At 32.8% G+C, this 26,152-nt stretch overlaps 1 protein-coding gene across 2 annotated transcripts in view; it reads left to right on the top strand.

The window, feature by feature from the left end:
• Positions 1-25,000, top strand: part of LOC119645243 (ecdysone-inducible protein E75) — a 129,791-nt gene extending 104,791 nt beyond the window's left edge. Inside the window, exons 1-3 of one of the 2 annotated variants that reach the window (XM_038045338.1) lie at positions 12,313-12,452; positions 15,843-16,081; positions 21,769-25,000. In XM_038045338.1, the coding sequence (XP_037901266.1) occupies positions 12,389-12,452; positions 15,843-16,081; positions 21,769-24,363 (2,898 nt within the window). In that variant the 5' untranslated portion in view covers positions 12,313-12,388 and the 3' untranslated portion in view covers positions 24,364-25,000. Of the gene's footprint in view, positions 1-12,312; positions 12,453-15,842; positions 16,082-21,768 lie in introns of those variants that run through there. The other variant, XM_038045337.1, reaches the window with a different exon arrangement.
• The last annotated feature ends 1,152 nt before the right edge of the window (positions 25,001-26,152 follow it).

The following is a 26,152-nucleotide window of genomic DNA, read 5'->3' as shown; positions in this document are numbered from 1 at the left end:
TTGGAAAGTATTGAAAACTTGGTTTGCTTCTTCATTTCTAACTTGTTTCCTTAAATTAAATTATTTGAAGAGTGAATATAATGTGCTTTTTAAAAAAAAGTGCAGGTTATCTAAATATTACATAGAATTGAAATCAAGCCAAACGGGTGACAATCCTTGTCTCAGTTAAGAAACGAGCTGAAAAGACACATAAGATATTTATCCTTAGGTTATATATAAAAACGATACTTTTCAAGGCTTGTTTATAAAAAAATTAAAAAGTTTTTTAGTTCGTTTTAATTTAAAAAAAATGTGTACTTATTTCGAAAATGCTTCAATACATCAATTTTTATTTTATTGTTTAATTTTGCATTTTTGGATTTCATTTATTATATTTGTTTCTTTTTTGTATTAATTTTTTTTTTTGGTATTTGTTTAATTCAATTGATATGAACTCAAATTAGCACGAGGTCATATAAATTGAAAGTAAATTCACATTTTGTGTTATTGTTGTTGCTGCTATTACTATTGTGCACATTTTTAGTGTATAAATAAAAAGCAAGAAAAAAAGAGGCAAGAGCAAACCACTGTAAGGTTATTTGCTTGCATACAAGCATACATGTACCAACATAGCCTGCATATATGTATAAGCGTATAAGTCGCAACCAAATGACTTCACGGTTTACACGAATGTGTTGTGACGATTGTTTCCACACAAACATTATATCTGTGTGTATGGATTTTACATATTATTGACTGTTGGTCTTACATAGCACGGATATCATATACGCGCGTACATACATCATTAGGCTAGACCAATAAGTTGGGCAAATAGTTAAATTTACACTAAAAAGAAAAATAATGGTAATAATTAAAAGAAGTAAAAGTCAATATATTATCAAACATGGCTAAGTTGAAAAACGTAAGTCACACTAATTTTATTAGAACTCAATAACAAATTCTCTCGATTATTTAACAGCCGGCCTATCTGTCTCTGGTTAGTCAACATATATCAAAGCCAAGCTAAGCACGGCAGTTAGGATAAAAGAAAGTTCTATCTTCGCCCCTTTACTATCCCTAATTAATAATCCTATCCTTAATTAAGACTATTAGTTTTTTGGACTGGAGGATATTTTTATATTCTTTTCCCGGATTTGCGAGAGTATGCTGTTGTTGGTCTGCTTCTGTCTTTCGATCCTTGTGTTAATCTATCCGTTGTTTTGTGTGCTTGGTTGCTTGCCTGGTCTCAGTGGTGCAAGCTTCTAGAAATTTCTATTGTTACATAGCACTAAGGTCGAAGGCGATACAAAAAGATTTTACTTTTATTATATATTTTTTTTAAATAGATTCTTTTTTTCAAGAGCACAGGAAAGTAAAGAAAAGTCATGTTTATCCTTGTAAATGTTAACAATTTCATACGTTTTTTCTCTTTCTAGTTGCTTAAATGCAATGATTTTCATATTATTGCCTTTTCGTTAAAATACCTTTACACACTGAGTAAGTGTTGGTAATCTTTAATAGTGTATACATGCAGATACACATATGTATATGGTGTATCATTGTTATATATGTACGTAGATACGTATCGCACATAGTGCAGCAAAACGCAGCAAGGCGCAAGTTGTTTGAACTCTATTCAGGTCAATTACAAAAATATTACGTACACACATAACATAGTTAAATGTTATCGTTTTGTTGTTGCTGTTATTGTTACTGTTGTTATATAGTCAACAAGCTTTTAGCTGTAAAGCTTCATCAACACGAATAACATCATCATCATCAACATAATCATCATTTTTATTATTATTATTATTATCGTTATCATGATCCCCTTTACCACCGCCAATACCATCATCACCGTCAACGACATATATAGTCATAACAGCCCCGCCACCAAGCAATCATGGGTTGTATAATAAACAAATGAACAACAATAACAACAGCAAAAATTAATAAAAATTGAGGTTAAACATTAAAAACAATATTATAGCAACGTAGAGGCCAGAAATTTGCGAATAAGCCGCGCGTTTACGTATGTGTATGTATAATATGTATATAAATGTTTGTGTAATTGAGTACAAATTAATTAAACCAATATTTTCCCAAATATAGCATAGCCATATGAGAAACACTATTTTATTTAAAATATTTCCACTTGGGAATAATTTCTTTTGATCCAATTTCATTTCATTAATATAATGATTATATAAATTTATTAGTAGAAAAGATCAGCAACGACAACAGCCAACTATATCGTGAAGTGTTTTTTACGGTCAAATTTTGTTAAAACAAAAAAATAACCAAACAACACGTATCGCGCTCATGTAGCATTCGCAAAATATTCATCAAGAAGAGAGGTTATGATAAGCACAACAAAATATAACACAACATAACACAACACAATATAACATAACAAACCGAAGTATAGATTTTATGCTACTAAATAGTAAATTTTTTTTTAGTTAATATATAAATTTGCTTAGTTATGTTCGCAACCGAATGTAAACGTAATTGTTTACGATGTAGGCTCACATATACAAGTCAAACTTTTTTGCTGTATGGTTTACTATGTTAAGTGAACCTTCAAAAAGTTCATTTACCTGCAAAATAAAACGAGTTTTTACAGTATTTTGCACGAGTTTCTTATTTTATTTTGTTTTCATACTTTTATGTAACTCAATCCGTTAAACGGCACAGAGAGAGTGCACTTATCTGAATTTGTGCTCGCGCATAATTTATTCGTTTTAACTGAGCATATCAATTGCGTAAATGAGAGCTTTAGAATTAAATGAGAAAGAAGAGAGCTTGGTTTGCTTAAATTTCACTCAATATTGTTTAGAGGAGAAGAAACTTTCGTTTTTCAAAACTAGTTTTAGATAAAAAAACCAAAAAGATGCTCATCCTCTCTTAAACTCTTTTCCGCTCGGTCCTTCCGAATTTAATATAATATAGAATAATTCAGCTCGCAACTCACCGTTACAAATATACTTCACTGGTTTTTTCTAGTAAATTAGTTGCTTGTCCTTTTTTTCATTTGCATATGCAGTTCAATGACTTCTTATGAAGGTTTTGCATATAAAGTACGACAAGTGTTTTTAGATTTCGTAGACTCTTTTTCGCACTAAATTACAGTCAAGCATTGTACAAAAAAAAAAAATTTTTTTTGAGCTGAATGCCGTTCATTGCTCTTCTTTTTCCTATGATGTGCAGGCTTATCAGTGAATTGAAGAGCATTTACACATTCAGCTTGGGACTAAGTTTTTTTCTCCGCCACCTATGCTGTGATGTTTTTATTCTTTTAAATAGAAGATCTAACTAATATAGACCTAATCTGATGATAAATAAAGGCTCACAATTTATCTAAATTGAAAAAAACACAACAATAACACTGAAATGCTAGGTGCTCGGAGGCAAGCAATACTACTTTTTATTCAGAAGTAGAGTAAAGAAGGGAAGGCTTAGCAGATTGATACTCTCCCTTTCTCTCTCTCTTTCTCTCTCTCTATCTCTCTATTTCTATCTATCTATCTATCTATCTACCTAGCTATCTGTTTGTCTGTCTATCTATCTAGCTCTATCTATCTCTATCTCTCTGTCCCTCTATCTCTCTCTTTCCCTCTCTTTCTCTCTCTGTCGCTCTCGCTTTTAAAGATTATGCTTTTGGGTATATTCATAATCCGAGAATTGTGAGAACGGTTTAGGTCTCCTTTAAAATTTGTATGTAATAAATAGCCAGACATGAGTACGTAGGACGGGAAACTAGCTTCCATTCCGACTTTTTTTTCCTTAATGTTACTTGTGGAGTAATGAAATAAATTTATTCCGATCCTTTGGTGATGAGCATAAAAGCGTACTCAACCTCGTTTTTTTATTATTTTTATTTCTTTGTCGACGGTAAATGCATTGGTATCTCTCTTAATTTATATAAATAATAGTCTATTGGCTACGTAAGCGGGTGGGTGGGGGAGAGCGTGCTAAAAAATTTGCATTGTGTATGCAAAGCTGCTGTACAACACGCTATACAACACCATATTACACAGCTACAACAGTGTCACATGCATACATACGTACAGTTAGTTACACACATATAAAAATGAAGAAAAGCGCAAAAAAAGTAAAGCAAAACATCGCAAGGCAGTTCTTATACATACTTATAGCCTATGCAATATATGTATGCATGTATTGTGTTATTGTGTTATGAATGTAAACGCCTTTGTGTCATTATTGTTGTCGTATTTATATTAAAACATGCAGCCATTCGCATATATTTCTACACATGCATACTTGCATATACAAATAGACATGCACACATACACCTATACACATACGTACGTACGTACAAGTATTTAATGTACGAGTGCAGCGACATTTATGTGGGTCATGCACGGTCATTCAACTTGTTTATGGGTGAGCTTTGCACGACTCTCTGGTTATAGTGTTATGTGTATATCAGCGCTACATTAATTTAATAATGGTCGGTCGAACATTTGTACGGCCAGACTAACGGAATGACTGAGTGACTGGTTGACTTATTAACAACAGACTTATTAGCGAACTGATTGTCTTCTCGTTAGTTAGTCGTTTGGAGAACTGTTTAGCTGCTTTGTCAAGTCATTGGCCACACGTACACACTCGCACATTTGGTGAAATATTAATGTGTTCGTAATAGCAACAGCTTTCTGTATATTTACTGTGAATGCAAGGCTTTGTATATTGCTCTCTTTTTCTCTTTGTTACTACATCAACGTACGTGTCTGACTAAGACTTAATTTTTTTTATTTCATTTGATTTTGCTAAAAATCTCTTGTTTTTTCTTATTTAATCTTGCTTTTATAACTAATTTATTTTAATTGAAAATAATTTAAAAGTTTTATATATTTGAGTTTTATACACACAATATTTTCTTTGAACATGAAAATCAACAGAAATCAGTAGCCCCCACCAACGGTTTTCAATTTCTAACGGATTACATAACAATTACCTTAATTACATGCAAGTTATCATCAGTGCGATGTAAAGGTGAAGGACAGCGTGACTGACTTATAGGTGTTCCCCGAGTGATAATATTTTCCAAATATCCTTAGGTGTCCACAAAATCTCACGTCTTGACATTTCTGAGAGGCAGAAAAGACATGTCTTTGGAGAAGTTAAAAATATTTCTAAATTTGTGACTTTGTATAGATGACCCAAATTACCCAAAGAAGTCTTTCTCGTTTTCCAGTATATGCTACGCCTGCCCTAACAGGAGCAATTTGATGTAATTTGTTCCTCAGACATTGTTGTTACTATTTTCCCCTATTCATTTGGGCAAATCTGGCCTGTAGGTTTGGATATTTCAAATCGTAAACCGACTCTTTTGATAAGTGGAAAAAGTGGGGCCTCGGCTTCAATGGTAACAACTGCGCCTGGCAAGATATCGCTCAAAGCAAAATAGTCTTAATGGACAAGGACGGTAAAGTAAGAAGTGCTGGTAATTCTATTCCGTTTAAGAAGGAATGCACTGTGTGAAATCGTTGATTCGTGTAAAACCATTTTCCTCGTCTCGTTAGGCCCCTTCGTTTGGCTTGATACAGATGGTTGAGTTGAAATTGGATAGCATCTCAATTGCTTTCACGCTCATTTACTTCAAAGGCAACTAACAATACTTGGGAAAGCGTGGTCTTACCTTCTTCGATTGTCCAAGACAATCGTTGTTATGTCCATTAACGTAGATCATCTGTCTTGCTATGAGATAGTTGCTCATGAGCATGTTTAAGGTGTCCCCGACGAGTACGGAAATCATTGAAAAACTGGACTGTTGTGCTCTCATTGAGATCACTGTCGAATTTAAAGACAAACGTAAATATAAGTCTCCATGATTTGGTTTACAAAGATCTCTATAATAGTAAATGTTAAATACTCAAAACATAAGTTTTCCTTTATTTCTGCGAGATTTTTTGAATTTGCGAACTGTTACTGCTCGATTATTGTCGCGCTCAAGATTATCTACTTCTGTTCCATTTTAAATGCACAATGATTTTAACCATGGACGCTTTCCCGTCTGGTAGATTTTATTATATCATATTTTCGCCATGGCTTAGCACATTCTTTCGACAATTTTATATCTTTAAAACCTATCGATCTCCACCACCTGGTATTTAATAATCATTAGGATAAGCATATCCAGCTTTGCCCGCTATGGTAGAGAACTCCTATTGACTGCGAGTGAAAGTGTAATTTTTTCACAAAAAGAAAAAGATAAAGAAAACTAACCTCGGTGCACATTGTTTTTATATTTCACGTCAAACGGTGCTTAACTGAAAAAAATAACAAAAAGCGCAAAAACACTTGGTGTCTATTTATTTTCTAATTTATTTATTGTATTTCTTTTTTGTTTATATTCATTTAATTTTTCGTTTTGTGTTTCACTTATTTGGCGCAATAAGTCGGTTAGTGGCCGTTTGAAAACTTTCACTTTCACTTTCGTAACATTAACTTAAGAAGTAAAAAAGTGAAAAAAGAAAATTAATTTTAATCACTTTGCCAATGTTGTTACTGTAGCTGCTGTTGCTGTCATTGTTGCTATTGCTATTATTTTTATAAAGGCATACCTCTAGGAAAAAAATGCGAAATATTCAAAAACAAGGAAACTTTGAAATGCTTATCCGTCCATTATGCGAACACTTACCAGCAACATGCTTTTACTCATATTTATTTATTTATTTGCTTTCCACTAATAACCTGATTTGCTGGTAATTGCGTGCTCTTTGCCTATACCTCCCACTATTTACATAGTTCGCTGAACAATTCGTGAAATCAAAAATTCAACAGATAAACTTATAAACAACCCGTCGAGATTTTAGGATCAAACCGTGGAAACATCGATTAGATCGAATCACTAAACATCCACGGGTTTCATTAAAAAAAAACTTACAACTAAAAATTGCACAAATTTCGTTTAGTGGAAAACTAATTCATGTAAACATAGGCGCGTTCGCGTTCGACCTGTCATTAAAAGAAAGACTGTAGTCTTCTAAGTGATTTTTAGAGGCCAACGTAATTAAGAGATACAAATTCTCTACCGGCTGCTGTTTTCTTTTCTTCTTTGTTTTTTTTTTGGAGGCTAGTTTTAATTTTTTATTGTTTATGGCCTATCAAGGCTATTACCGTTAATTTTCTTTCTCCGTGTACACATCGAAGATGCGCTGATGTGGGGGAAAACAATGAGTGATACTTCAAACGAAGGATTCGTTTAATATCTGCTTTTACGAACAAAATTTAAATATCTTTAAAAAAAAAAGAACCACATTTACAGCACATCATTATAAATAAGAAATTCATCTAATTCATCTATTCCGTGTGTGTGTGTGTGTGTGTGTGTGTTTGTTTGTGGAAAAACCCGTCAAATTGCTGCAAATTGAGTACAGATTTTTAAACAAAGACAAACAGACAGAGACGATCACGCGTACGCATTAGCCATCTCCTCGATAATAATAATAATATATTTGGCCTTAAATATTTATATTTCTCCTAGTAATTTATTATTAAATGTTAAACATTTTTTGTGCGTCTGTGAAAAGGTTAATAAACATTAATCTGGAAAACGTAATACAAACACAGAGCATTTAACAAAAAGCCGTATGTGTGTGTGTGTGTGTGTGTGTGTGTGTGTGTGTGTGTGTGTATGTGTGTGCTTCCATATACGCAATATTACAAAAGGAAAAAATTTCGTTTTTTTTGTTGTAAATATTTAAACAAAGAAGTCATTGAACTGCAAGGCAAAGTTAAAGTAATAAACTTTACCCTCGTTCTACTTATACGAGTGAAATAAAAGCTTACACATTCTCATCATAACTTAAGATATAAACGTATATGTACATGTTTACTGATGTGTGTGTCTGTATGGCATGTATGAGCATATAAGCATCATCATTTGTATTAGAATAAGTAAGAGTACCTTAATTGTCTTGAAGCGAGCGTTGGACACCGATTACCTAAATGTGCCGTGACTAAAATTGCTGGCATTTTTAAATAACTTTTGGTCGATTCGGTAGTTCTGTCCGAACCTATCAAATTATTTCAGTTCAATCTGTTTTTGTGCGGTGTTTTTTGTGCAAATTATTTTGTTTGTCCGATTTATTGTATCCAAGTTTTTTTTATACGCTGCATGAATATGGTGGGAGAGAGAGACAGAGAGAAGTAACGTACACACGCGTTTTAGACTAGAGTCGTATTGAATTTTGTACATTTGGAATATATCAACATGTTTTCAGAGTGTTTCACTGTATAATTTAACTATTTATTTTGGTTGGAAAGCACTTTCCCGTTATTTCGCAAAGTTTAGACGTATATTCTGTGGGGCATGAACTGTATTTTTTTTAATATGTTGTGAAAAATAATTTCTCTTAGCTATTATGAAGTTTCTAAATATCATTTTTTATAAGGTTTTTTCTACGATCGTTATATGCCGCACAAAAGCAAGTTTACCTGTACATGGGATTTTGAGAACATACTTCTAATTGTTACAAATAAAATGACAATCCTAATGTTACCCATTATGTATCGGAGCAAGGTTTTTTTCCCCAAAAAAAAGGTTTACAATCTTAATGACCTTGGAAGGATAAAGATCTTCTGAAACTTCCAGAGGATTTTTTCTAATTGGAAAACCACAATTTTGTCTGTAATGGGCATAGTTGGACGAAATTTAAATAGCAATATATAAAAAAACTTAACATGAAATTTGTTAAATATATATATTTTATTTTTTTATTTTTATACCCACCACTGAAGGATGGGGGTATACTCTTTTCTTTCCCACTCTACTTCGTGTATGTCTATGTTGTGTTTATTGTTGGCACTTTCTTGGTGGCAAAACTGAAAATATCGACTCCAAATTTGGTAGAAAATTTGGAAGTTCTGGCACGTAGGTTCGTATTGAAAATAGGCTAAATGGGTCATAGCAGAAGCCCGCACTGAAGCGTAAACTAAACGCGACTCCGTTTTTCTTAACAACAATTTTTGGCTTTTGCTCTTTACTCAGAAATTATGAGAGTTATGAAAGCTGAAATTTTCCACATTTACTTTACAAAACACTCTACTCTTTAGATGCAAAAATGGAAAAATCGCCCACACAAAATTACAAGTGATTGAATTTAATTTTTTTCACTTTTTTAACAGGGCAGAATGTTTAAAACTATTTTGTACATTCCTCAAATGAAGATATATTAGCTGTCTAAAAATGGGTTAATTCCAAAAAAAATGCGGTAGGCAACGCGATTAATCTTTCCTTAATAATACCAGCGATATTGGTATGAAATAAAAGAATTTGAAGAGTAGAACGCGAAAAGCGTAGTGGTGAATATGGGAGACTCGGCCCCCGCGGAATATAACTTTCTTACTTGATTTCTTGTTTCTTTGTTTTTTCATAAACGTACAGAATTAATTTATCGACATGCAAAAAGGCAAGTGATTTTTCCTTTTCTGATCAAATGCTTAAGCATAGGATTTTTTCTAACCCTCTTTCTTAACGGTTTTAAATATTTGCAAATATGATCTTAAACGACAAGAAATTCACGTTAAACTTTTTTTAGAATAATTTTAATTAAGCTTACAGTCTTGTGATAAAAGAAAAGCTTTTTACAAAGCTGTTTTTCAACTTTCGTATTCGATAAAAGAAACTTGATGAATCGATTGTTAAGGTGAGGAGCTTCGATTACAACTTTTCAATAAAACTGCAAAATTTAAGTAAAACTTTAGAAAAGCATTAAATAAAAGCTTTTCCTTTAAAAGAATTTTGAGTAGAAGCAATAAAAGTTTTTAAGAGCAAATAATTCGAAAGAGATATCGTAAATTGAGTAAAACACAACTATTGGCGTTAAAATACGAAGCTTTTTAAAATTAATTTTTTTTTTTGGTCGTTTATCATTTATAAAGTATGAAATATAAGTTCGCTTGGTTACAGTATGTAGCGGCAGGTTAGGAAGATTCTGTGGTATTTCTGTTATTCAGAACTTCCTTTATTCCGGCTCACCCATGCTCTGTTTAAATTTGCATAAAAATACCACGTTCGAATCTTTATTCACACGATGCAATTTCAGAGAAATTCACTTTCTTGAAAATACACTGTTAATCGTAGCATTACTTCGCCACATTTATCAGAATTATAGAGCAAAGTCTCGTTGGAGCGAATGTAAATTTTCTTGCATTTCAGCATAATGCACTTAGTTAATGATGTAGTTTTGTGTTATCTCAAAATAAATAATATGTAATAAGTTTTTAAGTTTTTTTATAGGCGGCGGGTTATACTTTTCATGAATATGTCCTTTCACTGTATATTAATAACTTAAAGCAAATCCTATCGTAGGGTTATCTAGAGCCTGAGCGATCTAAGGAAAGTACAGTAGTTTTCCTTCAGCAGGAAAAGACCTTATTGAATTTCAAGGACAGTCGCTTTGTAATTTCAAATGCTTTTTACGTGCAAAAGTTTTTTTTTTTTTTCATCCATCTTAAACCATTTCAAACAATCACATAATCATTTTTTTATTTTCCATTATTTTATCCATCTTTTTACGTCCATTATAGTTCTCGTATTTAAGCGTAAGCTATTACAGAATATATTAAAAATAGCGCCTATGTTTAAAAAATTAACGTTTCATTCCATGAAAATTTAGTATCTAATGACTGACAGAGGAAGTTTGATGTAATTATTACATTATCATTCTATGTAATATCGTACGATTATTATATAAACGTTTAATATCTGACGGACTAATAATAACTATCAAATTTGACTTGTGTTTTGTATAAACTTCTAAAAAAAGCCGTTACTGTGGTCTTTCAAATTGATGTTTAGTTACTTCCAATTTTTCAATTTTAGCTTATGGCATTTGTTATAGTAGAACGAGCAGCAGGACTTAGTTTCAATTCATTGCTTGGGGTATCTAAAAAAGTAAGCAAATCCAATAAGTTCTTGATGGGTTTAAGTTTATAACAAGGTATATACCAAAATACTTACAATTTTCTAAATTCGTTTTTTGCTTTAATCTATCAACAATTTCATCTAATTACATTTCCCTTTAAGTTTACATTGTTTTAGCTTTATTGCGTTGCATTTAATTATATTTGAATAAAAGTCTCGGGCTTTTAAAACCTCTTACTAAATCATTTTCAACCTTTATTCTCTCATCTTTCTCTCTTTTTTTCGGTGGGGGGAGGGGTTTCTTTCATGTGGTGTTTTCTCTACATTTCGACTCTTAAATGTTTCTAATGAATAAATCTCTTCGAGAAATCGCTTCTTATTCTCTCTTAATATATTGTCGGGACATTACCTGCTCATTTTTACATTTAGTGAGTCTTTGATTTCCCGTTTTTATAGGAAAGCGTGGTGTTGTGTGCGTGTGTGTAAATTTCATTATTTGTCTTTCTTTTTGTTCTTTAGCGTCTCCATATGTCCAATGTTTTTGTATATTTTCTATTTTGTCAGTCTGCCTTGATTTTCTATACACAACTGCTACGTTTTTGAGTATATTCGTAATGTGCTCGTGATATTTACAGTTAGTCGCTTTCGGACCTTGTCGGAGTTTTGTCATATGCGTAAATTTGACAAAATTAAAAAGAAAAAAATTATGTATAATTCAATAGTCACTACTAATAATTTGTAATAAAAATTATATAAAATTATTAACGGGTGACACTAAATACGTTCAAAGTTTAAAAATTTAAAAGAAAAAAAAATTGATTTTAATACGTCAGTCATAGCTAAACTTGAATAAGAGGAACTTTAACTAAAAAATCAATTGGAAACAAAGATTTTGTCAATTTAATGTGTGAAGATAACACGGCAAACTTAACAATTTTTTTGTACAAACTTAACAATGAAGTAACAAACTATATTAATAAATATACAGTAAAGAAAAATTTAATCATTGACCAGAGGACAGTACGTTCTTTAAGAAACACTTTTTCTAATTAAACCAAATAAAAAAAAAGGTGGAAATCAAGAAGATCTGAAGTGATTTTTTTACTATCTATAAATGCAATTTGAAGTTCCTGTTGTTAGTACACAACTATAAAAACCACAAAATTTAACTTAAAAAAAATTTTATGAGTAACTATAAAAATAAAAAAATTAATAGAAAATAAAAAACAAGAGAATACGAAAGATACCAAGAATGATCAAAGTACCTGGGATTCAATGAAAAAAAAGTTAAATTAAAAAACATTTATCTTAAATACTTATGTGCCAAACCAAAAAGAAATTACAAGTATATATATTAAAATATAAATATCGTATATATACATGTATATATTTACTTATATATATCTACACAATTATCAAAAAGAAAAAATTTTTTTAATTTTTTAAACAATTTGTCAAAAAATTTGTACGTAAAATAATTAAAATTTAATAAAAAAAAGCAAAAAACCCAAAATGTCTGAAGAACTACCAATACTAAAGAGTATATTAAAAGGCAACGTTAACTACCACAATGCACGTAAGTTTTCAATCAATTCAGATCAAAGTAAACAATTTGAACCGATACCATAATGCTGCTTATGTCGCTCAAAGCGGATACCTTAATAAGCCGAAAAATATTAAACCTTCAGGAGAGCAATATATTATGTGTATCGTATAGGTTTATTAGGACTAAGTAGCATTGGCTCTCTTTCTGCTTGAAAATTCAAACTTATTGCCTGTAGAAATTTCGTTTTCCTTAGTCGCGTCTCTCCTTTTATGATGCTATCCCTTGAGTTCCAAAGGCTTAATGAAAACTTCTTATCTAGAATTTCGTTCTCGCTTCACACATTCACGGTAATTTTACTCTCTCTTTCGTCGTCTCTCTTTCTTTTTCTATAAATGTGTAAAAATCGCTAACATTAAAAAAATATTCTTTTTAGTATGGTTATTATTATTATCCGCACAGATTGGCCAACATTTTCCCCATAAAGTTAAACTTTGAAAGTTGTTAGCCGTCAAATGCACATATGCATGTATGTGAATATTAGGTTTATTTTGCGTTTCTTAAGTCGTGTGGTACTATCTCGAAATGCTTGCATGAAAAAGCAAAAGTAGAAAGAAGCGTTTTACGTTATTTTGCAACGAATCTCTAACACGCCTCAACGGGAGCTCAGTCCATTTGACGCCGAACATCGAGATGTGAAGTAAAAATCCCTAAACTGAAAAAAAAAAACTTTTTCAAATTTATTATCAGTTTTGGCAGGCCATGCTATGACTCGAGAATCAGCGAGTGATTGATTGATTTCATAAGTTTGGTTCGCCCACTTGAGTGCCGAAAAAATATTCACCAGATGTAGTTATTTTCTCAATAAAATTGATCTTATTGTTCACCATAAAAGATTATTTTTAAATGAAATCCGACACCAAACGTTTTTGTGATAAGCACATTTTGATTCGTTTTGATTGTAACCGGGCTTCAAAAGATGTTGTCAACGTCTGATCTATAACTTAGAAGGTTTAACGTTGTGAATGTAATTTAAAGTAGCAGCATTTTTCAAAATTGCTCTTGAGAGCGTATCTGATCAATTTTATATTAAAGAATGTGTCAGGGAGGCGATAAAAATATACATAAAAAGAAACTTGAAAAATTTAGAAAATGTTTTATGATAAATATCAATATTATATCAATACCATCATACTATAAGCACTTGGAGACAGTCGCATGTTATATGCAATATTTATATTTGTTAAAGGGTAACCACAAGCGTATTTATGAGTGTTGCAAATAGGATAATTATTTTAGCATACCAACACGTACAGGTGTTGGGGTATAAAACACGCTCCAATTTTCTCTACTTACACACGTTGTTATTATTGTTTTTGTTGAAGTATCAATGCACACACATACACACACAAAAAATAAAAGTTTCATTTTCGTTTGACCTGCTTACACCAAAAAAAGCCGGCTTTTGCTGAAATGTGTGCCACTAGTACGACTGACTACGAAGCAACTTAATAAGAAAGTCTTACTAACACAGCACACTAAAGCACATACATATGTATCGCGCATACACAAGTCAAAGGGAGAGCGAGAGATCTTTCTCTGCATATAATATTTACTGTATACGCTATGGAATAATATTTGTTGCTTCTAATAGATGTGCTTGTTTTTGAAAGGCATGAAACAAGTTTGTGTGCGTGTGTTTGTAAATTTTGCACGATTTGTTATAGTATATAGTATTTCACTTTTGCTCTGATCATTCAATTTCTTTGCTTTTTTATGAATAGAAATTTAAAAAAAAATAACAAAAATAAAACAATTTTTTTAAAAACCCGTAGGTATAGCAGACTAGAAAAAAAATGGACATAACAATAAATTTGGGTAGTAATTAAGCATAAAAAACCAAAATAAAAATCAAATAACGAAAGAAATAAATAAGTTTAAACTTTATGTTTAATTTCATTTACACTTTCCTGAATCGCATCCTCCGCAGCTCTCTGCTTCTTATTCTATATTTATCGCTCTCTCCTATAAAGTCCGCATGATCAGCATATTAGTTGCGCTCGTACCGTTTAAAACGTTTACTTTCTTTTTAACCTAAATACTTTTAATTTCTGCGCACACTTGCACTAAAATCGGAAAACTTTTCATTAATAACAATTTTTCTGCATTTGAACGGCAATATTTTGTAGTCAGACAACACACCTAAATTGGTTGATTAGGAGAAAAGAAATCTATGAATGCAATATTAAAGTACCAAATGCTGGCGGAAATGCGACACAACAACTGTCGCTGCAAAACGGATAAGATATGTCTTACTTTGTTTTCTTCGTTTTTTTCTGACAAAAGCAAATTTAAAAAAAAACGACAAAACTTTTTTTACTCTAATAAATAGAAGAAAATTTACTTACATTTATATAAATATAACCGATGACTCAATAAGTGATATTAACGGTAGTCTAGGGATTAGCATTAAACCTTCTCACTAATTCGTAATATAAAGAAACTGAAACGTCTTTTTACGTACACGCGCGTGTATTTGATGTAGTTATTACCGGTATGCGTACCACTTCACTTAGAGGATCCATCCCCTTTGCCGCACACTATACGAAACAATAGTATAAACTCTAATTTCTAAGGTGGGGGATTAACGGCACTTAAGATAATTAAAATGTTCTTCTTTCTGTCTAAGATGAGGCAACTCTACGCGCTTGGTCCGGTACATTGGCTGTTATTTAAAATTCGCTTCAAACATTGGTTTATAGTTTTCTCTCGTTTGTATTTTGGTTTTTTATGCATGCATATGAAAAAATAGTAAAAAGGAGAAAGTGTAACATATTCGTTTTATGCTAAAACAATGGCAGCTGCTGTAGTTCATGTGTGTGCTTTCTTTTACACATTTCAAAAATTAAAATAAAAGCGAATTACTAGTCAGTCAGCCAACTAGCCAGCCATCCAACCAGTCGGCGATCCAAGTCAAGCCAGTCGGTCTGTCATTAATAAAATAAGAGAAGGCAATGACCTACTTAAAGGGCCTCGCGCGCATTTATGTTTCGTTATGTACTTGCAATATATTTCTTGCACGGTCTCATACATAGCATTTTTATATATAGATACGTATGCTATGTCAAAGATTTTACAAAATGTTACCGTATAAAAGAGGGGAAAAGATAAAGAAAAAGAGCGAAAGAGAAGCAGAGAAAAAGTAACTACACTTATATTAATGTATTTACAATGAAAAGTGAAACTTCCTGTAAGGACTTTTAAGCGTTTGTACGTTTTTTTACAAATATATAGCAGATGTTTAAATACATTAACAATGTACCACCTGCCCTTTCTATGATTATTTTTTTCTTAAATAAGAATAATTGTTTTTAACGTATTAAATTTATATTTTTTTGCTTCTCATCTACAATATCAATTTAGCTGTTCGATTTGGTCGTGTGCCGAAACGTGAGAAGGCCCGCATTTTGGCCGCTATGCAGCAATCAACACAAAATCGTGGTCAACAGAGGGCTTTAGCTTCCGAGCTTGACGATCAGCCACGTTTACTGTCAGCAGTACTAAGAGCTCATTTAGAGACCTGTGAGTTTACCAAGGAAAAGGTGGCCGCTATGCGTCAACGGGCACGTGAATGCCCCTCCTACTCAATGCCCACATTGCTGGTAAGTTTTCTACCAATATCTTATAACGGCTCTCCAAGCAATTCTGATAAAGAGTAAGTAATGATTTTAAGCGATTTATCAGATATTATGTTCCCGCTTTGTTTCCTTCACCCTTCGGTCTGTTGAAACTGTTTAATTGTATCAGTAATTCCCTTCTAAAATTCACTTGAGATCTACTTGCAAACAAGCTCGCGATAGCGCAGGAACTAAGACAACTTTGGAAAAAAATAAAAGCTACGGCTCTCACTATTAATACAAGGCTTTTATATATTTACTCAAAATGCTGCTAAAATTCGTCCCAAAGTGAATGCTGCTCGCTTCCTCATGTCATTTATTTAAAGAATGTTCGCTTAAAAAAATGTTCGCTCATATATATTCAAAGAAGAAGCATTAAAAATGTTTCAATTAGTCAAGTTTAAATTGAGTATTGATTTCATTCAAAGTATTGAAAAACGATTTTATTCATATAGCGAAAATATATAATTCTTAGACACACAATCATATGTATGTATATAAGAAAATATACGTTTTTTTATAAATATATATTTTTCAATTTAATTTAAAAAAAGTTTTTAACAAGGTTGATATTAGCACTCAAGATATCTGCTAAAGACAGTTAGTCTGTTTTTATGTCGAACTTTTGCTTTTTTAGCACATGTTCGTATAAATTTTTAAGGTCTCTAAACATCAGGAAATTAGAGTTCAGGTCTTCAATGCAAAAATTTCATTGCAAAACTAATTATTGTTAATAAATAATAATAATAATAACAACAAAACCAATTTAGACATATATATATATATATATATATATATATATATACACATACACAGACGTATATATAAAGGAAATATGTTCATATTAGACCATTATATTGTAGACCGTATATTGGGTATAGCCGCCAAGGTTTTTCCTTAACAAATATATCTCTATTATGCTCTGTATAGCTTATCGTTCATATGGGTGCTAGGGTGTACATGTGTACGTAATGTATGCGTATTATACCTATACCTATCATAGCTAAATGAACGTCGCACATGGGTCCAGGTTTACACATAGATACGTGATTGCATGCATTCAGGTAGTGGGACATACATGTACAACTATGTACATATATCCATGCGTATACATGTACAAGTTATTGTTTTGTTTATATAATATTTATAGTTAATGACAATTTTAAAATTATTATTAAATATTTACATTTATTGTTAATATGGCTGTGCGCATCAAAGAGAAATAAATGCAAACTATTCGATCAATTCGCTCGCTCAGTTTCGTATTTGTTATTATTATGTAGTTGACTTCCTCGTTATTATTATTATTTTTTTTTTTTTTTGCAGTTAATCCAAGGTCATTATTATAATAAATGCTAGGCTATCCCATACCGATGAAATAGAAAAAAACGTATACATGCATGTGTTAGACGGTGGTGCCTACATCTACATGCAAATGTTTATGAAATTCTCAATAACAAAAAACTACTAATCAGTCTCGTAGAGTACACACAAATATACTTATATGCATACATGCGAATGTACATACATATGTTATGTTTGCTCTTTTTTAAATAAAACTAACAGATAATAAAACTACGTTTATTGTAACCAGAAGTTCTTGTCAATACGAACACCACCATTTGACACTTAAAAGGACATTCAAGTACATTACGTATCTCAATAGATTCAGATGTTTTAATAGCGAAATCCAGCCGAAAAAATATGTGAAAAAAAACTCACGTTTTTTTTTTGATTTTACCAAAGAACTGGAATTTAACTTGAAGGCCTAAAAATTTAATAGGTTTTAAGATCAAGTCTTTAACAATCTTAAAAACTCCGCTAAATTTAATATCGATAAGATTTAAAAGTGTTGCCAGTTTAATTTCGTATATCGGTTTTGTTCTTTGATAGCTTACGTTATCCCTTCAAAAATTAAATTATATGTATTAATCATCATTTCTTCGTAACTTTCGAAAGTTTTAGATATTTCATAAATATATTTATAAAAAAAGTTCTTTTGCCTGAACTATATATATATTTTCGCAACTGAAATGGCGATCGCATCTTCCGTCCATAATCACGTCTAAGAATTCGATTTAAGAAACCAATTATATACCGATTGTAATTGAAATGCCTGTTGTTAGTGCTAATTAAGTTCAGTTATCACAATTGGTTATAAAAATCTCTAATCAATATCAAAAACTTCCGTTAACGCAAAAATTATATTGTTATTGTGATTGCTATTTATTGTACTCACCATGATATGCTTAGTTTTAATCATAGCCTTTATAAAACACCTAAAGCATACAAGGTAGAATTTTTGGACCAAGTTGGGAGTTTTCGTTCGGCCGTCTCTGCTTAGTGCTTCTAAAGTCGCCAAAATTCAACTTGAAATTCTAATAATTAGCACATTCTGTATAAACAATCTTTATAAATCAGATTATGGCGTTCGCGTAACCCATTTCTTATAAAAAGTTGAGAAAGCATAATATAACCGTAAGAGAGAGAGAGAAAGAGAGAGAGAGCAAAGCCAAATTACAAAATATTTAATCGAAAGTATACAACCCATTAGAAGATCATTAACGAGCTGAGTGATCAAAATAAAATATAATGTTGTCTAGGGCATGTATAATACATGATTTTTGTGAAAATGGTTCCTCCCGGTTCTTAGTTGCAAAGCGTTCGTGTCGCAGATTCTCAGATTCGCATATAAATGGTAAATATAATTTGCGTAGTTAATCACTTAAATAGGAATATAAACTTTTTTAAGACACCTTTTTAAATAAGGGACCAAAATATTAATCGCCGGTCCTATATGCAAATGTGCGTTAAATTGTGTTGAAAAGAAATTTTTATGTTTACCATATAAATTTCATTTTGATTAAAAATTATTGCATTCTTTTCACACATGTACGCCACACTTACTTGCACGAAGGCACACTCACATGCAAATAATTTTCAAGGTTGAAAAATAACTCTTATCAAGGTCGCTCGCTGTTGCTGTTATTTCAATATTATACGGCATACCTTTGAAAAAGCACATGTGTGTATCAAGTCTCTCACATACCACTAGAAAATATCAACTCTCTGATAGGTAACAGTATTCGAGACAATATGATAATAAATGTGAAAGTTGTTCCAGGTTCGGAACGAATTTCAAATACTTTATTCATTGTAGAGTTAAATAAAAAACAAATCCATTTTCTTAAAACATTAAGGGCGAACACTGTTTATTTTATATTTATTATTCATTTCTGAATTTCTGGTTTTGATTTTGTCCATAGCTTTAAAATCATAAAAGAAATTATTTGGTTCCTCCGAACGCTTTACCGCACCGCTAGTACGGTATTGGGTACCATTGCGTACACAAGTACCTGCAGCAATCGTAACAAGTAAGAGAATTATATTCGGTTGTGACCGAGTCTTCTATACCAATCACTGTTATCAAAAAAAAAAAGGATAAAAAACTATGCTCTATAATATGGAGTGGGCGCGGCTGATTCTGCCTATTTTCAAAGTAAAGATTTGTGTCATATAAGCGTTTAGCGGTTGGAGGCGCGTTGTTTAGATCACTTCCAATTTCTTTTGCACATTTGTAGGCGGTATCTTCATTTTGTTAATAGGAGTGTGTGAGCACAGATACCACACAGTTGGCCAGACGGACTTGTTTAGTTATATTCCCAATTTGAAACTGGCCAAGAATTTATATATTCTATAGAGGTTGTTTCTGCACATTATAAAGGTATTAAAAAAAAAAAAAAAACGTAAATATGTTATTATATTATGTAGGCATGGTCAATTCATTTTTTTTACAAACACTAAAGAATCGGTTATAGAATATTCGTTTAAATTTTAGTACATTTATCTGCTATAGTTTATGAGTAATGAGCAAAAAACCAATTTCTTATTCCTTGTGAAAAACATAGGGTTTCTTAGTTCAGTTGGGCGTATCCTTTGACCGTTTTAGCCCATTTTCAAATGTTTACAGCACGCATTACCCGGACATACTTCCCAATTCTCAACGAACTTGATTCTTGATCAGCATCTTTGTGGAGGTCTCCAACGCTGCCTTCTGGGCGTTGCCAACGTTTGGACAAGATGAATATAAACCACATCTTTCGGTGATGGGTATAAATATAGTTCGTGAAAGACTAAGAATGCTTATTCCTGTAAATATTTCTCAGTACTTACATAGTTTGCTATTAATAGACTATTTTTTAATATGTATTTTTTGCGCGTAGTATTGTTAGATTACAGCGTAGTTTTGACAGAACGATCTATAACTGAGTAATACAAGAATTAACCTTGGTTTGGACGTAGGTGAGGGGCACGCAGATGGATGCGTTTAAAAATATAGACAGTACGTGAATGATGACCATGGTCAATTGTTTTTAGAACTCTTAGCTGAACTAGGGCTCAATATAAGAGATCGAAAAAAGGAAAAGGCAAAGAACGTAGTCTGCTTGAGCTGTTCACACCCACATTCTCAACGTATTCTTTCCAACTCAAAAACAACAACAATAAATGACAAGCATTTCCGTTATTATTTTGTGTACTTTTTTTTTGCATTTCATGCGACACCGGTTCAAAATCCCGTACAACAAAACACCGGCTATTTACACGATTCTCTTAATTCTCTTTTCACCAAGAAAGCAAAAAAACACACTATTGCTTACACTAAGCACTAAGTCAAATACCGATAGAAACACACCCCTTCTACTTATATATATTCGTATAGTGAACGAATAAAATTTTATAAAGAGAGATTGAGAGATCTAAGAGAAAATTCCCGTTAGCAACACATACATAGTAGTGTCTAGTCATTGCGATAATACGTAATATTTTACTATTAAACGAATAGCTAAAGCGTGTGTTTTTCTCTACAATTGGTAGTGCATATAGTATATGGCTAGAGAATATATAGATTCGTGGGTATGCACGAGTTTGTGTGTGCATGAATTTCGTAGTACGTATATATAAAATAATTTTTTTTTCAAGGTTAATAATTGTTGTTTCTGAATTGAATTGTGTTCTATTCCGTTCAATTGCGTTGTGTTGCGTTGTGTTTATTTATGTTAAATACATTTTTCAATACATAGTTTCTTACACTTATGTATATGTATGTAGATGGCTAGCCGAGTCTTTGCTAGATATTTAATACAATTAAACGATTTTCTACACATACTACGTGGACAACGTAAGCATATAATGATAATACAATGAAACCCGGAAAATTGTTTGCTGTGATTTTTTTATACAAATTCTATTTTTCTCAAAACCTTGAACTATTCGTTAGACATGTTCGCGCTCTATCGCTTGTAATTACAAACAACAAAATACGACACATGTTTTCAAAACGTGTGGTTGTACAATTATTATTATTATTCATTTTTCGTTAGCTTTTATTCGCTTACATTACCCGCCAACCTGTAAGCTTCTTTAGTATAATATAGGAATATACACTTTGTTGTTTCTGTTGACCTTTAGAGGAACTTCTATAATTCATTATTTGTGGAGTTACCCTACAACGATTAGTCGGTTTTCGGTATTAATTTCCTCATATATATAACGATAACCAAGGTATTCATTAGTTTTGGACGTTTATTATTTGCTCATCGTTTTAGCGAAATAATATTGTTTGCCTATCAGTATTTTTCTTTCAATATATCTTTTGTATTACTTGATTTCAGGCTTGTCCTTTAAACCCCGCCCCCGAATTGCAGTCCGAACAAGAATTTTCTCAACGATTCGCCCATGTAATACGTGGCGTTATCGATTTTGCTGGTATGATACCCGGCTTTCAATTGCTTAGTCAAGATGATAAATTTACCCTGCTCAAGGCGGGTCTTTTCGATGCTTTATTCGTGCGATTGATCTGCATGTTTGACTCGTCCATTAATAGCATCATTTGTCTAAATGGCCAGGTTATGCGCCGCGATGCTATACAAAACGGTGCAAATGCTCGTTTTTTGGTAGATTCAACTTTCAATTTTGCCGAACGCATGAATTCAATGAACTTGTCTGACGCAGAGATTGGATTGTTCTGTGCTATTGTTTTAATAACCCCCGATCGTCCGGGCTTGCGTAACATTGAACTTATTGAAAAGATGTACAGCCGATTGAAAGGCTGCCTACAGACAATTATCAATCAAAATCGTCCTGATCAACCAGAGTTTATGAGCAAACTATTGGAAACTATGCCAGATTTGCGAACTTTAAGCACTTTGCATACCGAAAAGTTGGTTGTATTTCGCACCGAACATAAAGAGCTTTTGCGTCAGCAAATGTGGACGATGGATGAGGAGCAATTGTCAGCTTCAAAAAGTCCCTCTGGATGGGAAGACAATCGCATGGATGTGGAAGCCAAGAGCCCATTAGGCTCTGTTTCAAGTACGGAATCGGGTGACTTAGAATATCAAACATCATCCACTACTCCGGCAACCACTCATCACATACATCGCCAACCTTCGTCTTTAGCTTCTTCGGCACCTCTACTAGCTGCTACACTTTCGGGCACTTGCCCTTTACGCACTCGCGCTAATTCAGGCTCATCTGGAGATTCTAACGCTGATTTAGATTTGGTGGGATCACATGCTCATCTAGCCCAAAATGGTTTGACTATCACTCCTATTGTACGAGCTCATTCCCATCAACAATTACATCATCATTTAAGCGTTGCTCCCGCACAGCATCGTTATCGTAAGCTGGATTCACCCACCGACTCTGGCATTGAATCCGGTAATGAAAAGAACGAATGCGGCAATAAAGTTGTTAGTTCTGGAGGCTCCTCATCATGTTCAAGTCCTCGATCTAGTGTCGATGATGCTTTAGATTGTACAGACGGCTCCGCAGCCAATAACAGTCAAGTCACAGTGTCAGTATCGCCAGTGCGTTCTCCACAGCCAACAACAGCGGCTCCCAGCTCAACTAGTAACTCAAGTAGCAGCAGTGGCAGTACTACTAGCACGAGTTCTAGTAGTACTCTAAAAAGACAAATTGTTGAAGATATGCCAGTCTTGAAGAGAGTACTGCAAGCACCACCTTTGTATGATACAAACTCATTAATGGATGAAGCTTATAAGCCACATAAGAAATTTAGAGCCTTGCGCCATCGCGAATACGAAACAGCCGAAGCAGATGCCAGCAGTTCAACTTCCGCAAATGTTAACACTACTTCATGCATACCCACCGCCGCTAACAGTCCGGTACAGCAGAGCATTGCTGCAGCAAATAATGCACAGAGCCCGCCACCACCTGCTGCAACATTGGGCGTGACCGTACAGAATCAAGTTATGGTAGTACCACAGGCGGCGGCCTCACCGGTGGTAGCGCCAACCGTTTCATCCCCACCAGCTATTACTCACCACCAAAGCCAATTGCATATGCATTTAACTCGGCCCATACCCACCAATTCCAGCGGTAATACAAATGGCAATACCACTCAACAACCGATCCAGCAGCAGCAGCAGCAACCTTCTTCATTGTCCAGCACTCATTCGGTATTAGCCAAATCTTTAATGGCGGAGCCGAGAATGACACCCGAACAAATAAAAAGATCCGATATAATACAAAACTACATAATGCGCGATGCAGCAGCGGCTAACAATAGCAATCTGTTAGTGTGTTCCCCACACGCTACCGGCAATCGTAGTCCGGCTCCTCAGCATTCAGCAGTCGCAGGAGGACATCATGCGTATGCGGCAGGTAGCTCCTCACCAGCTTCAAGCAATTCGCCAAACTCCAACTGCGCTTCACCTTCTACTACCACAGTAACATCGATGGCTTCACCGCCGCCGTCAGGAGCTGCAAATCGTTGGCCCGGACATTCCGTTATAACAACGACTAGCATTAATCAACGCCAACAGTCGGTATCACCGAGCAGCAACGGCTCTTCTTCGTCGTCCTCCACCTCAAACTCATCCTCTGCATCAAATGCGTCAGGTTGCCAGTATTTTCAGTCGCCACACTCAACTTCTGCTTCAGTCTCACCACCGCGACCTTCTCCATCAGCCATGAATACACCACCTCGTCTCTTGGAATTACAGGTGGAAATAGCCGACAGCCAACAACCATTGAATTTGTCTAAGAAGTCACCAACACCACCACCCAGTAAATTGCAAGCATTAGTAGCAGCAGCAACAGCAGCCCAAAGGTATCCTCCAGCAGTCTCGGCTGATGTCACAGTGACAGCTACTACGGCCAGTTCAGCGTCCGTCGCCACAACCACGGGCCCCGCGAGCACTTCACCACAAGTACAGGTACATAAAGTTATGTTAGAGGCGTAAGGAGCAAAAAGAAGTTGAGAGGGGTAGAGGGTAAAAAAAAATAGAAAAAAATATAAATAATTATACAGAAATTAAAAGACACAGTATTGATTAAATAAACTACTTAATTATATTTCGGTTGAGGAACAGCAACTAATTTGATTCCTTAACTCTCTCGCTCCCTTTTGTTTCGCTCTGAGATTTTTGTTTATTTTTTCTCTTACTGTGAAAAGTACGTTGAACAATAACTTGCTCTCGAGACTGAATCATCTGGCAAAAGATGAGTGCGAAGCGTATTGTGTATAGAGATTTAAAAAACTCTTTCTTTTTTCTTTAATCTTTCTTTTTTCGCTTCCTTAAAATGTTGTAAATTATGTCTTTAACCATGAACTCTAATTCAAGGCGGGCGAATGCAACAAAATATTGTATTTTTAGAATAATACCATCAAACGTGTAATACCAAGAATAAATTTTTTTTCGTTTGCTTTAAGTAATTATTTAAAGAATATGTCAAAAAAAAAACAAAAAAAAAAACAAAAAAAAGAAACTAACTATAAATTATTATATAAATTATTAAGAAAAAGAATGAAATCGAAGATAAAACCATAGCAGAGAAGGACAAAACAAAAGTTATATAGAAATTGTACAAAATAATTGTGTGTGTGCATGCAGTTGCAGTTTAAGTAAAGAACTCGATGTCCTTTTAAAATACAACAAAAAAAGCAAAAATACAAATAAATTATATCAAAATAACGAAAAAAAAAAAATTTAATTATTATTATATTTTAAGCTATGAATTTTGATTATGGTAGTGAAAGATAAAAAGTAAGGAACTAATTAAAGCAAAAATCAACTGGAAAGTTATAATAGAACTCGAGCATCCTTTTTTAATTAAATAATAATAATTAAAAACCGATTTTTAAAAAATTTTTTTTTTGTTTCTAATGCTTTGAATTTTATTTCAAAAAGAAACACTTAGAAGAGAATATTTTTTAAATAAACAAAAATTAAAAATATTAAACAAGAAACATGAAAAAATGATTTTCGTCTTAAATACTACAAAATATTATTTATCGTATTGTCGGTTCCCTTTACACATTTTCGGGCAATATTGGAGAGAATTCTTTATTTACTTTTACGTTTTAATGTCTTTAGCCTTTATTTTATTTCCATTTTTACTACCGATTCAAGAGTAAATTAGTGTTTAGTTTTTTGAGTGTAAATATTACTAAAATATTATAAACTATAAGGATATCAAGCAAACTCCCATAAATCGCAAAAGAGAAAAACACATAAAAATTTCCGTTTTTTCTTTTTTTAATCCACGAGAGAAACAAAAAAAAACCAAAATTAATTAAAAACTACTTTTTATTACATTCTCTCTTGTTTATCATAATTGTTACTAAATAATAAGAAGCAGCAAAAATGTTCCCTTTTAGTTCTTATGCAATCATTTTTTATACGATTAATAAGCAAAAAATTACGATCTCTCTCTCAAGTTGTTTCATCTCTTTGAAATGCATATGTTTACGTATGGCATATAATATTAAAAAAAATTATTTAAAAAAAATAATTATATTAATAATAATAATGAAAATAATATTTTGGCACAAAAAATTTCTCCATTTCTTCAGAAGCTTTGTACATAAAAATATTTTTTCAAACAAAACACAAAAAACATAATTTTTTGCTTATTACTTTTCTTTTAAAATTGAAATTTACTTTAGTTATTTTTTCTTTTTCGTTTTTAAATATAAATTATTATTAATTTATAAATATACGTATGTATATAGATATATACGTGTATACA

The sequence above is a fragment of the Glossina fuscipes genome, unplaced genomic scaffold (assembly GCF_014805625.2).
Source record: "Glossina fuscipes isolate IAEA_lab_2018 unplaced genomic scaffold, Yale_Gfus_2 1, whole genome shotgun sequence".
In the NCBI taxonomy this organism is placed as follows: Eukaryota; Metazoa; Arthropoda; class Insecta; order Diptera; family Glossinidae; genus Glossina; species Glossina fuscipes.
Note: the sequence above shows the minus strand (reverse complement) of the source record. Positions and strands in the feature narration are given on the sequence as shown.